Genomic DNA, 10,562 nt, shown 5'->3' with positions numbered 1-10,562 from the left:
TGTGTCATGCTAAAAATATCAGCATTATTACTATAAAAAACCCTTTTGCATTGTAACACATAAACACCTGCCTGAAAGCAAGAATTATCTAGTCAGTCCTGACAAGTTAGATAAACAGTCAGCAAAAGCATCTTAAGTTTCCAGCTGATACTCACTCTAATGTAAATTGCTGAATATTATACACCTTTACAGTAAGATTTTACAATTTGTTTAGTCCCAGATGCATCTGATCATGTTGGAGAACAGTAAACGTTGTTATATGTAATCTCCAGTGCACATAAGTTTTGATCCCAAAATCATTGAAGTACATTTAAAAACTCATGTTAACTTCAGCATAGGTTGGTTCAGCTGCCTCACTCTGGTGGCTAACCTGAAAGGTATGGTTTGGCATGTCACTACAGATTTCCTTTAAGGGCTTCTCTTGTCAAGTCAGACTGTTTTAAAAAAACTCTAAGGGATCCTGATACCCTTTGTTTTACAGAAAACAAGAAAATTATCTGTGATATTGAGGGTGGCACACAGCAGATACAAAAAAATATTCACCAGTTGCTGTTTGACAGACTTCTGTCAAGTTTTTCATCTGCCACTAACACTCTAGGGCAATAGGTAGGTTCACTTATCTTCATGAAGTGCATTGAAATGCTTTTCTGGATACATACTACAGATTTCCCCCCCACCCCATTAGATCATCAGGAAATTGGCACTTTGGTGCTTGTGGTGTTTGCTGAAGGAAGATGAGGCATCTAGGTTCTTGGTATCTTTGCTGTCTTACAGCAACAAGAGGAATAGCTTTGTGCCAGGCTAATCCTGCACCTTGCCCATGTGATGTGTGTTCCCATCGTATGTGTGTTTTGTGCTTAAACAGTAATTCTTTAGTTGCGGATAGGTGGGAGCTTTGCAGATGCCCAAGATCTCAGATCTGCTAATGTTAACACAGGCTTCCCCGCCCCCTTCCTTTCATAACTTGTGATCACAGAGCCATGAAAGTATGTGAGTCCCTCCCACCCAGCATATGATCAGGACTCCATGTCAGCCAGGGCAGGCAGCACCGACTTGCCGGAGCACCGCGCATAGCCGGAACGATGACCTTAACAAAAGAGAGTTTCTATGGGACTCTGCCACAATCTTCTGATGTGGCCAAGGCCGACATGAACAGCACCAGAGAGAAAGAGGAGGCTTTGCTGCAATCTGTGACGAGGACTGGGGCAGTGGTGCCAAGCAAGCGAGCGGTGGGACGGCTGATCATGCACAGCATGGCCATGTTCGGCCGGGAGTTCTGCTATGCCGTGGAGGCCGCCTTTGTCACGCCGGTGCTGCTGAGTGTAGGGCTGCCCAAGAACCTATACAGCCTGGTGTGGCTCATCAGCCCTATCCTTGGCTTCGTGCTGCAGCCCGTGGTAGGTTCAGCCAGTGATCACTGCACCTGTAGCTGGGGCAGGAGGAGACCTTACATTCTGGGTCTGGGCATCGTAATGCTGTTAGGCATGGCTTTGTACCTCAATGGGGACGTGATGATCTCAGGTGAGTGAGGGGCACACGTTGCGCTGGCAGACAAAACTCATCCTAGCCTTTTGAATCGGAAAGAAAAGAGGGGTTCCTTTTTTCCCTGCTAAAATGGGCTGTTGAATTTGGGTACCATGTTACTTAGCTGCATGTTTTGTACCCTGTACATAGTGTTCTGCAGTTTGTGCATGTGATTACAGAATGTTTTATGCTGGTGTGGTTGCCTGATCAGTTCATATAAGTAAAGCACTGCTTAGGCCCAGAGAAGTTTTTACGAACTAAAATCTACCTTAAAGTTAAATGATTAATATTGTTTGTGTGACATAATGCACACCCAAAGTGAGTATCTGTTAATCCCCATTTTAGATGGATTAGCATTCAAAATACGTATCTTAAATTATTGCAGCACTGGCTTGATTTGGGAATGTGTTATGCTGGTGAATAAAAGAAATCCGCTACTCCTTGGAAACTATGTTGCACCTGGAATGTGCAAAACCAAATAGGAGCGACTTCCCTAGATACTGTTCTATTTCAGCTTGAAATGTAACTTCTTAAAGTCTTGATGGAATGTTGCTGCCACTAGAATTTGGCAGAGGGGGAGGAGTGTGTTTTTATGGATTTATTCTCTTCCTGGATGTCATTGCTGTTGAATATACTTGTATTCATTTGGCCAGAAAGAGATGTTACAGTCAACTCTTGATTATCTTAGACAGTGGGAGTGGGAAACAAACAATAAAACAAAGTCTTATAAAATGCATGTGTATTAGGCTACCAGAGCATGCTGTGGAGGTGCAAAGGAGTAGATTAATGCTAGTGATGCTCTTGATTGTGGAGCCTGGAGTACCCTGAGCTTGTGCTGAGTCAAGGCAGTTGGTCAACATAGCACAGCTCAGTGCTACACAGAGTTATCCTGCTTCTCTGATGTGATTCTGGTATCTCTGCTCTCTTGCACAACTAAGCATTGTTTAGATCTGGAGGTATCGGGAGAGAAAATGTGGTTTTGTAGAACGTGGCACTGTTGCTGTCAGAATGAGGGTGTTTTTCTTTTTGTAGCTTTCATCAGTGGGAGAGACAAGCAGCGGACGTGGGCAATAGTCATTACCATGCTGGGAGTAGTGCTTTTTGATTTTGCAGCTGATTTTATTGATGGCCCCATCAAAGCGTATTTATTTGATGTCTGCTCTCATGAGGATAAAGAGAAGGGTCTGCATTACCACGCCCTCTTTACAGGTACTCAGATCCCTTCTTTTCCTTCCTACCTTCCGAAGGAGGGAAAGGTAATTGCATGGATTTTATTCTCACTGTTTTTCTAATCTTGAATGAACTGATCATCTGATCCTGCACTTCGGTCACGAGTCTTTTCTTGCTGGGTTTTCACTACTCCAGAGAACAGCAGCTTGTGATTGCTGTTGCAAGGGTTCTGCTACAGAATGCTGCAGGCATAAACATTTACAGCAGCAAAACCATGTAAGAGCAATTAATGAATTTAAAAAGTGAATTAGTGTTTATTCAGCTTGTTCTGATACTTTTCAAGTTTTTAGTGAAGCAAAAATTGAAGGAGGTAACTTGTTTCTTTGTGATGGCACATAAAAATAACATTTTTTACTCAGCATGTGACAGAGCAAGAGCTGCACAAACCAGTATATTTCATTTCCATTCTTCAGCCACACTCCAACATGTGCTCTCTTCTTGTATAGAAATAGGAGTTCTATGTGAAATTCAGAGCTTCATAACTTCTACAAAATAGGTCCAAGTGGTTCAGTCCAGGCTCTTGCAAATGAAAAGCTTAATTTTCTTTTATACATGTTTTAAATTATGCTGAGTTACAGAAGGGAACCTTCTGTACAGAAGAAAACTTGTACTACATGAGCCCTGTGTTCCGAAGATGCTCAGGAAGACACAAAAGGCTGTGTACCTGCGATGTGAATCAGGAGCTTCCAGCCGTGTCTGAGAGCAGTCGCTGTGAAAGGACTACACAAAGAGCGGACGAGATGAGAAGTTGTGCCATCTCTTTTTTTGATGCAGATTTTTGTGGGTGCTGAGCCGTACCAAGAGCAGAGGCACACAGATTCAGTGCAGTTGAGGAGGGAGATGTAGCAGCTATTGAAAAGGGTCTGATTTGGGGCATATGAAGTAGCTGTGTCCAGGTTCACAGACTACAAGACAACCTTAAAGCTGCATGGGAATGAAATCAGTATTATCCATTAAAAACTGGCAGATAAAATTTTTAACCATCACTTGTTTGGACAGGCAAGGGAGTGAACATCTATGGATATTCTTGCCTTCAGCAGAGCTCTGCTTGCAGTTTTTCCTTGGATGATACTAAAAAGGCTTGATTCCCAAATTTGGAGCTACAGATTCAGCTGATTAATTTGTGTACTGAGCTGTGAAAAGGGATGTGGCACAAATCACATCAACTAAGACTGGAACAGGTTTTCTGCATTATTTGGTCCAGCACCCTGTGCTGTCTATAGCAAGATCATTGGTATCTTAACCCTTCCTGGTGGGCAATTACCTTGCCTGTTCTTAAAATACTCCCTTGATAGGGGATCTGCAGCCCTCCCAAAGCAGTCTGTTCCAGCACTTTACTGGCCTTGGTGTTAAGACAGTTTTCCCTAAAATCCAATCTTATCATCCATTCCATACAATTCCCTACAATTTACATTTATCATTCCTGTTCTATCCCTATTAGACAGAGACAGCAATCTTTTCTAGCTTTTCTTTTCTAGCATTTCTTTTCCAGCTTCTGTTTCAGATATTTTTTGTTTGCCCTATTTAGTTCCTTCTTTTTATACTAAATATCTCCAAGGATTTTGCTCTCCATTTTGTCTTCAGTTTAAGGTTACCTTTGCAGTTACAAAAGTTGTGACCACTGAGACAAGCAGAAGGATGAGTGCACATATCCAACACACAACACTTGGACTGCATTTCAATGTCATTATTACTTTTGATCAAAGCAGTATGCAAAGACAACCTCAAATATCAAACATTTAGTCTGTGCAAACATTTAGCATAGATTTTCTTCAAAAAGTCCTTAACAGCTTAATTGTTCTTCATGAGAACAAGCAAGGATGCAGTAGGACACAATGAATGAGAGCCATAGTCAGACCCAAGAGGGAAAAAAGTACAGAAAGCCCAGATTGAAACAGAAATTCCATGTTTTGTAGGTCAAGCAAATGTAGATCCTGTCACCTCTGTTACTTTTGGTGTACATAACTGTGCACTTCTTTGTCCTTCTAGAACCTTATGCACTATAACAAAACAAAGACATTAAAAAAAAATTGACTGCGTGCTCATTTTACTAACTTCAAGACATAAGGTAGCATTCTCATTTTACTTTTTATTCTAACTTTTCTGAGAAAACCAGTAAACAGAATTACACAGGATCTGACCATCCTGTGTTATTTGATCCTTTTTGATTTCTTTTCTGAGTGGTGAGGTATTGGGATTTTGGTAACTAAAAGACAATGTCTGGAGTTTTTTCCTCTTTTTTTTTTTCTTTTTTTTCTTTTTTTTTTTTTTTAATTTTCATGTGGGGACTGTATTTCTGTTTAGATTCGGCTGTACAAAATACCTTTTACAAAGTCAAAACTATATGTATTCTCCATATAATTTTTAAAAGTTCTTTCTGTGAAGTTTTTAAAAACTCATAAATGTCAGTATAAATTTATTTTGTGTAAGTCAGTGTTTCAAAGAAAATAAAGCCTCAGAGAATCAATGAAATAGATGAAGGCCCATGTTACTCTATGTTCAGGCATTTTTTGGAGACCTCTGTCCCCCAGAGCTGAGATTTTTCAAGCGATGTTTTGGTAACTGCTCATGTATGTGATTAGCTCAGTATTCCTGTTTCTTGTGATTAATACCTGATCATTCAGTCATTTATGGAGGACACTACATGTTGAGAGTATTGTGTACTGTCTGTTTGTTTTATCAATACCAGTAGATCTTTTTTCTCCTTTTTTCCACTGCCATAGGTTTGGGAGGAGCCCTAGGTTACCTGACAGGTGCTATGGACTGGGGTAAAACTGTACTGGCACATTCCTTGGCATCGGAATTCCAGGTGATTTTCTTCTTCGCAGCCTTGGTTTTCCTAATCTGCCTTACTGTACATCTGCGCAGCATTCCTGAAGTCCCTCTCAGATATGAAAATGAAGAGACAAAATTCTTGTTGGAAGTGACTGAATCCTATAAATATAGCTCCATAGAGGAGGAAATCAAGAACGGTTACTTAAAATCAACATGTACTGAAATAAAGGCTGCAACTAAACCAGGGAAATGCACCATTACGTCACCTACAGAGGTAAGTGCAGAGATGCAACTCGTATCATTGCATCTTTGGAGACCCTTTAATTAGCTAACGCTGGCTATTTGAAATGGAGCCCTTTCACACACACAGAAAAAGGGTCCTCCACTAGGATACAGAGAAAGCCTGCTTGCTTTTATATTTTTTTATTTATAAGGTATTCACAGCAAGAGGGATGAGATGGAGTAGTCCTGATGCTTAGAACAACTGGCAGGGGTCAGGGAGAGCCAGGTTCAGGTTTCTGCTGTGTCAGTCTCCTGATACCCTCCTCAAGTACATTTTGTGCTTTAGTCCTGACAGAATTAATATCACATTGTGGACAAGGAGTACAAAACATTGATCTTTGGTATAAATCTGCAACTTCCATTGAAGTCCACACACTTACATACATAGTACACATGAAGTCTTTGTTCCCTGGTCTGGTACTATTCCAGTTATGCTGCTGCTCTACATTTCATTGAGGATTAATTGACAGTCCTAATGTGTTTAAAATGGCTGTTTCTACAATTCACTTCTGGATTTTTAGTTTTACTTTGAAGTGATGCTGTAGCTGTGTCTTTGGCAGAATGTTTAGGTGGGAGAGAATAGCGAGCACTCTCAAATCATCACTGTTATTTTCTTTCTGCTGCATTTTATGAGAGATTGCTTCAATCTAAGGCAACTAGGAAAAGGTGAATCTACCTGAAAAATATGTGGAGAACACACTTCTAGAATGGTCTTGGGAACGGATATTAGTTTTTACTGGTCTGTTGATGACTTTTAGTGCTAGGAATCCTCGCTGCACTCTCATGGTGCCCTAGGGAAGCAAAGACTAATGCATATATTTGACTCCTAATGTAACAATAAGTGATGAAACAGTTGCTTGTTGATTAAATTTCACTTCTGATCTCTTTGTGTTATCTGTATGTATCTCTGATACAGATTTTGATACATCAGGTAAAAAATACTGAGAATGCGCAGATGATTATAACTAAATTCATGTTTAAGCTACAAATAAAAGAGACTTATTATCTTTTACTATTTTTCATTTGCATTATAATAGCACTTGGCATACCTAACCTGAAGAAAAATATTATTACACTGGATAAAACACAAAGGTAGAATAAAAGATGAACACCACCTGATGAGAATGCCAGGCAAGCACAGAGAGGGACAGCAGGCAGCAGTTTGTCAGGAGAACATGGCAAGCACAGTGCGGTGCTGCCCCTGTTTCCCCACCATTAGCCAGCATGAGCCACCAGCATCTTTCACTGGCACTGCTCACTCTGAGCATCCTCCAAATTGTCAGAAATGCTGAGTGCCATTGCCTGGTTGGCCCATGTGGGCTTTGAAGCAAGGAAGGTAAAAGAAGAAGAGTGAGCAGATGCAGTGAAAGTAAGAAATGCACACTGGATTGGGGTAGCCTCTGCCTTGGCAAGACCTAATGCCCCTGAATCAGTAACGGGGTGAAGCTCTGGCAGCCACTGTGGGCAAGTTGGTGCCATTGCCGTCCTCTCCACATTTTTATTCGGACAGCCTTTCAGAGGCTTACAGTGCTTTGAACTGTCTCATATTTCTTTGATGTGCCTTTGATGTGCCTATATAAATCCTAGACACTCGCTGCCTCAATGGTCTGTCTCTTGTGGCACATGTTTTCTGGGTTCATCCATTACTGTAATTGCTTCCTTGAAGAAATGGTTTGGCTTTCTGTTTTTCTGTGTCTCTTATTTTTTTTTGCTGCAGGCACCATGGCCCTGTATCTTTTAAATTCAGGACTGTGCTCTTCCATGCTAATAGCTACTGTGATTATTAATGAGATTTGACCTGTTATGACCAGTATGAACAGACATCCAAAGTGATTCATCTTTTGCTCTTTAGTTTGGTGCCAAATAACTCAGGATCCACTGCCACAAAACCCAAGTCATATTGGTTCCTCTATATCCGTATGAATCATTTTAGGCCTTGAGCTGTAGTGATTTTACAGAGAAAATGATTGAGCTTTTGAAGGATAAGGCACTTAAACAGAGCCAAACTTCAGCATGCTGTCTAAATTAGTGTGGGGTTTGTGTGTTGTATGTGTGCATTAAACATCGCAGTTTCCATTTCGGCTCTGTAAAATATCTAAATAGAAAACGAGCATTTGTATCTAGCTGTCAAATTATTGTTTGTAGCTACAGCAGTGTCCTTTGTAGTTCCCTGACCTTATGTTAACACTTTGATTGGAAAGGCTGTTTTAAAGAACTGTGTGGAAGAGTTGAACAAACTAAATAAGCCAAGGAAAACGATAGTAATTATCCTTGAAATAACACTAATGAGTCAATGTGGATTTTTTTGGGTTGTTTTTTATAACTTTAGAAGAATAGAAAGCTTACCCTGTGTAAAAGAGACAGTGATGCCAAGAGAAATTCCAAGGGATTTGAACAATATGCAGTTCAAGGTGAATGTCAGCAACTTGAATTTTGGCATTCTTACGAGGATTAAAAACCTCCCACTGGAGCAAAGTATTTTCCAACTTTATATGTGGTGATTATTCGTAGAGTAGCTGGCAGCATAACCTAGTTCAGAGGAAAGCAGAAATGTGAAAAATAAGTAGAACATTGAAGGAAGGAAAAAATGTCATTGTCTTACAGCAGATTGAAGAGAAAATTCAGCTTTGCAGTAATGAACATAACATTTATATTTCTTCCACATTTCATGACCATACAGCTTCCCTTGCCATCTCTCCCAACACTGCTGCCTCCAAACATCACTAGAGAAAATTGGAAGTGTTCTGTTGTAAACAGACAAAATAATATCCTTACTATTTTAAAAGCAAGGAACCATACAGGAGCTTTAAAGCAGTAGGATTTGTGTGTCGCAAATGCCCGGCATCAGCCATAACTACAGTACTAAAAAAAATTCAAGTCATACAAATGATCTGATGAATGTGACTGGAAAAGCAACTGAGAGAAAGTTTTTGGGCACAGGACTCAGACAAGGAGCAGGGAGATAAACCAAGCACTGAAGGTGGTGAGAGATTTCCCCCCCTCCATCAGTGAGATTTGTTAACCAGCACCAGGTTTTGAAACGAGTTATTTCTCCCATGGGATGAGGTGTTCAGCTGCTGGAGCACACGTTCTCTGGGTGCTAGGATTTTGAGTGGTGCTGCATCTCCTGTGACCTACCACAGCCTCTTCCTGCTTCACCGAGCAGAGGACAGTCTGTAGTGGAAACCTTGCAATACACCAGAAGAGGTGACGTTTTCTAGGGAACATAGCACAGAGAAGGGAATGACAGCAAGGTCTCAGAGGTGCCATATTGCGCAACTGGTACACTTTAATTCTCAGGAAGTATTTTGAGTTCTGTTTTTTCTGTGGCAGCTTTAGGTTTTCAATGTAAAGCTGATTGTCTCCATAAAGAAATTCTTTTTGCTTCTTTTTTTTTAAAAAACAAACAAACAAACAAACAAACTCCACTAAATCTGTTTTGGCAGAAAAATTTCACTTGGTTCTATGAGTAAATAATAATCCTATAATAATAATAAACACCATGAAATTTTACATCCTTGCTGATATACCCCAGCTCTCCCACAGTCTCTGTGAATCTTTCACATGACTTTATTAGGCAGTGGCTTTACAAATCAAATGTATATATTGAAGGACATTCAGCACTGAAGCAACACTTCCTAGCAAAAAATAAAAAACTTCGGAAGTTTAACAATGAAAAGATGCTGAGACCTTCTTCACTTGCTGTCAGCTGTTTTATTAGCTTCCAGGGCAATAATACAATATTATTTTTACATACTTGCTTTCAGGATCAAAGGCAGATGACCTTTAAATCACTCATGAAGGCACTTCTAAGCATGCCACCCCACTATCGCTATCTGTGTGTGAGCCACCTCTTTGGATGGATGGCTTTCCTGTCCAACATGCTCTTCTTCACCGATTTCATGGGACAGGTAAAAGTGTAAAATCCTCTCTTTTTCTTCATAGCATCTCTTCCTCCATCAACAAGAAATTAGATGGTGTTATAATCCTGAAGAAATTGCAGTGATGGCAGAGCCAGTTGTGTCTGGATGGCTCAACAAGAGCTTTGTAAACCAACGCTTGTTCTAAGCCAGCTTGATGGACCTTTGGGGAAAACCTTTGAGTATTTGTAAGGCTCATTGTGCCTATTTAGCTGTTCCAAATGAAGCTCTCAGAGCTGTTCCAAACACATCCATCCTCTGCTTTGGCTTTGTAGCCACTCTGCAATGGCCATGTTTCCAAACCAAAGTGATGCTGATGTTGCTTGGCTGCAGTTGTCATGGAGCATGGGCACGGTTGGCACAAGGCTGTTCACTTGCATTGCAGCCTCCCTGGGTCACTGAACACTCTTGTCTCCTTGAATTTGGCTGTCCCTGCTATAGTCCTTTAATCCTTCCCCTGAGTCCCTTCTGCCAGCAATTATTTGCCTTTGTGATACCCAGCACTCTCTTTTCCATGCCATTCCCAGGCAGTGAGACTGTAGGTCCTTGCCTATACAATCCTGTCTGCCTCCTTTCTTCAGTGTGCAAGTGTGCTCCTGGCACAAATCCTCCCATTGCCACTTTTTTGTGGTTTGCACACAGTATTCCCATTTTCTTGCCTTTTTTCATCTCTGTAGGTGAGAGGGAGTTTTTTATTTCCTGTATATGAACAGCTGAAATAAAAAGTTTTGCTTGCCTAGATAAGGAACAGAATAAGACAGTTACTGGGTGGAAGAATGAGTGTGTTGGGGTAAACCTGAAAGAGAAAAACAACAAAATTAATTGTAGATA

At 40.7% G+C, this 10,562-nt stretch overlaps 1 protein-coding gene across 1 annotated transcript in view; it reads left to right on the top strand.

The window, feature by feature from the left end:
* Positions 1-1,082: 1,082 nt before the first annotated feature.
* The window catches only part of SLC45A2 (solute carrier family 45, member 2), a 14,170-nt gene continuing 4,690 nt past the window's right edge, over positions 1,083-10,562 (top strand). Inside the window, exons 1-4 of the mRNA XM_010178720.1 lie at positions 1,083-1,521; positions 2,557-2,733; positions 5,478-5,803; positions 9,579-9,722. Coding sequence (XP_010177022.1) covers positions 1,083-1,521; positions 2,557-2,733; positions 5,478-5,803; positions 9,579-9,722 — 1,086 coding nt within the window. The remainder of the gene's footprint in view (positions 1,522-2,556; positions 2,734-5,477; positions 5,804-9,578; positions 9,723-10,562) is intronic.

This window comes from Mesitornis unicolor, unplaced genomic scaffold, assembly GCF_000695765.1.
Source record: "Mesitornis unicolor isolate BGI_N332 unplaced genomic scaffold, ASM69576v1 scaffold24252, whole genome shotgun sequence".
Taxonomy (NCBI): domain Eukaryota; kingdom Metazoa; phylum Chordata; class Aves; order Mesitornithiformes; family Mesitornithidae; genus Mesitornis; species Mesitornis unicolor.
The sequence above is the reverse complement of the archived record's forward strand: the minus strand, read 5'-3'. Positions and strand labels throughout refer to the sequence as shown.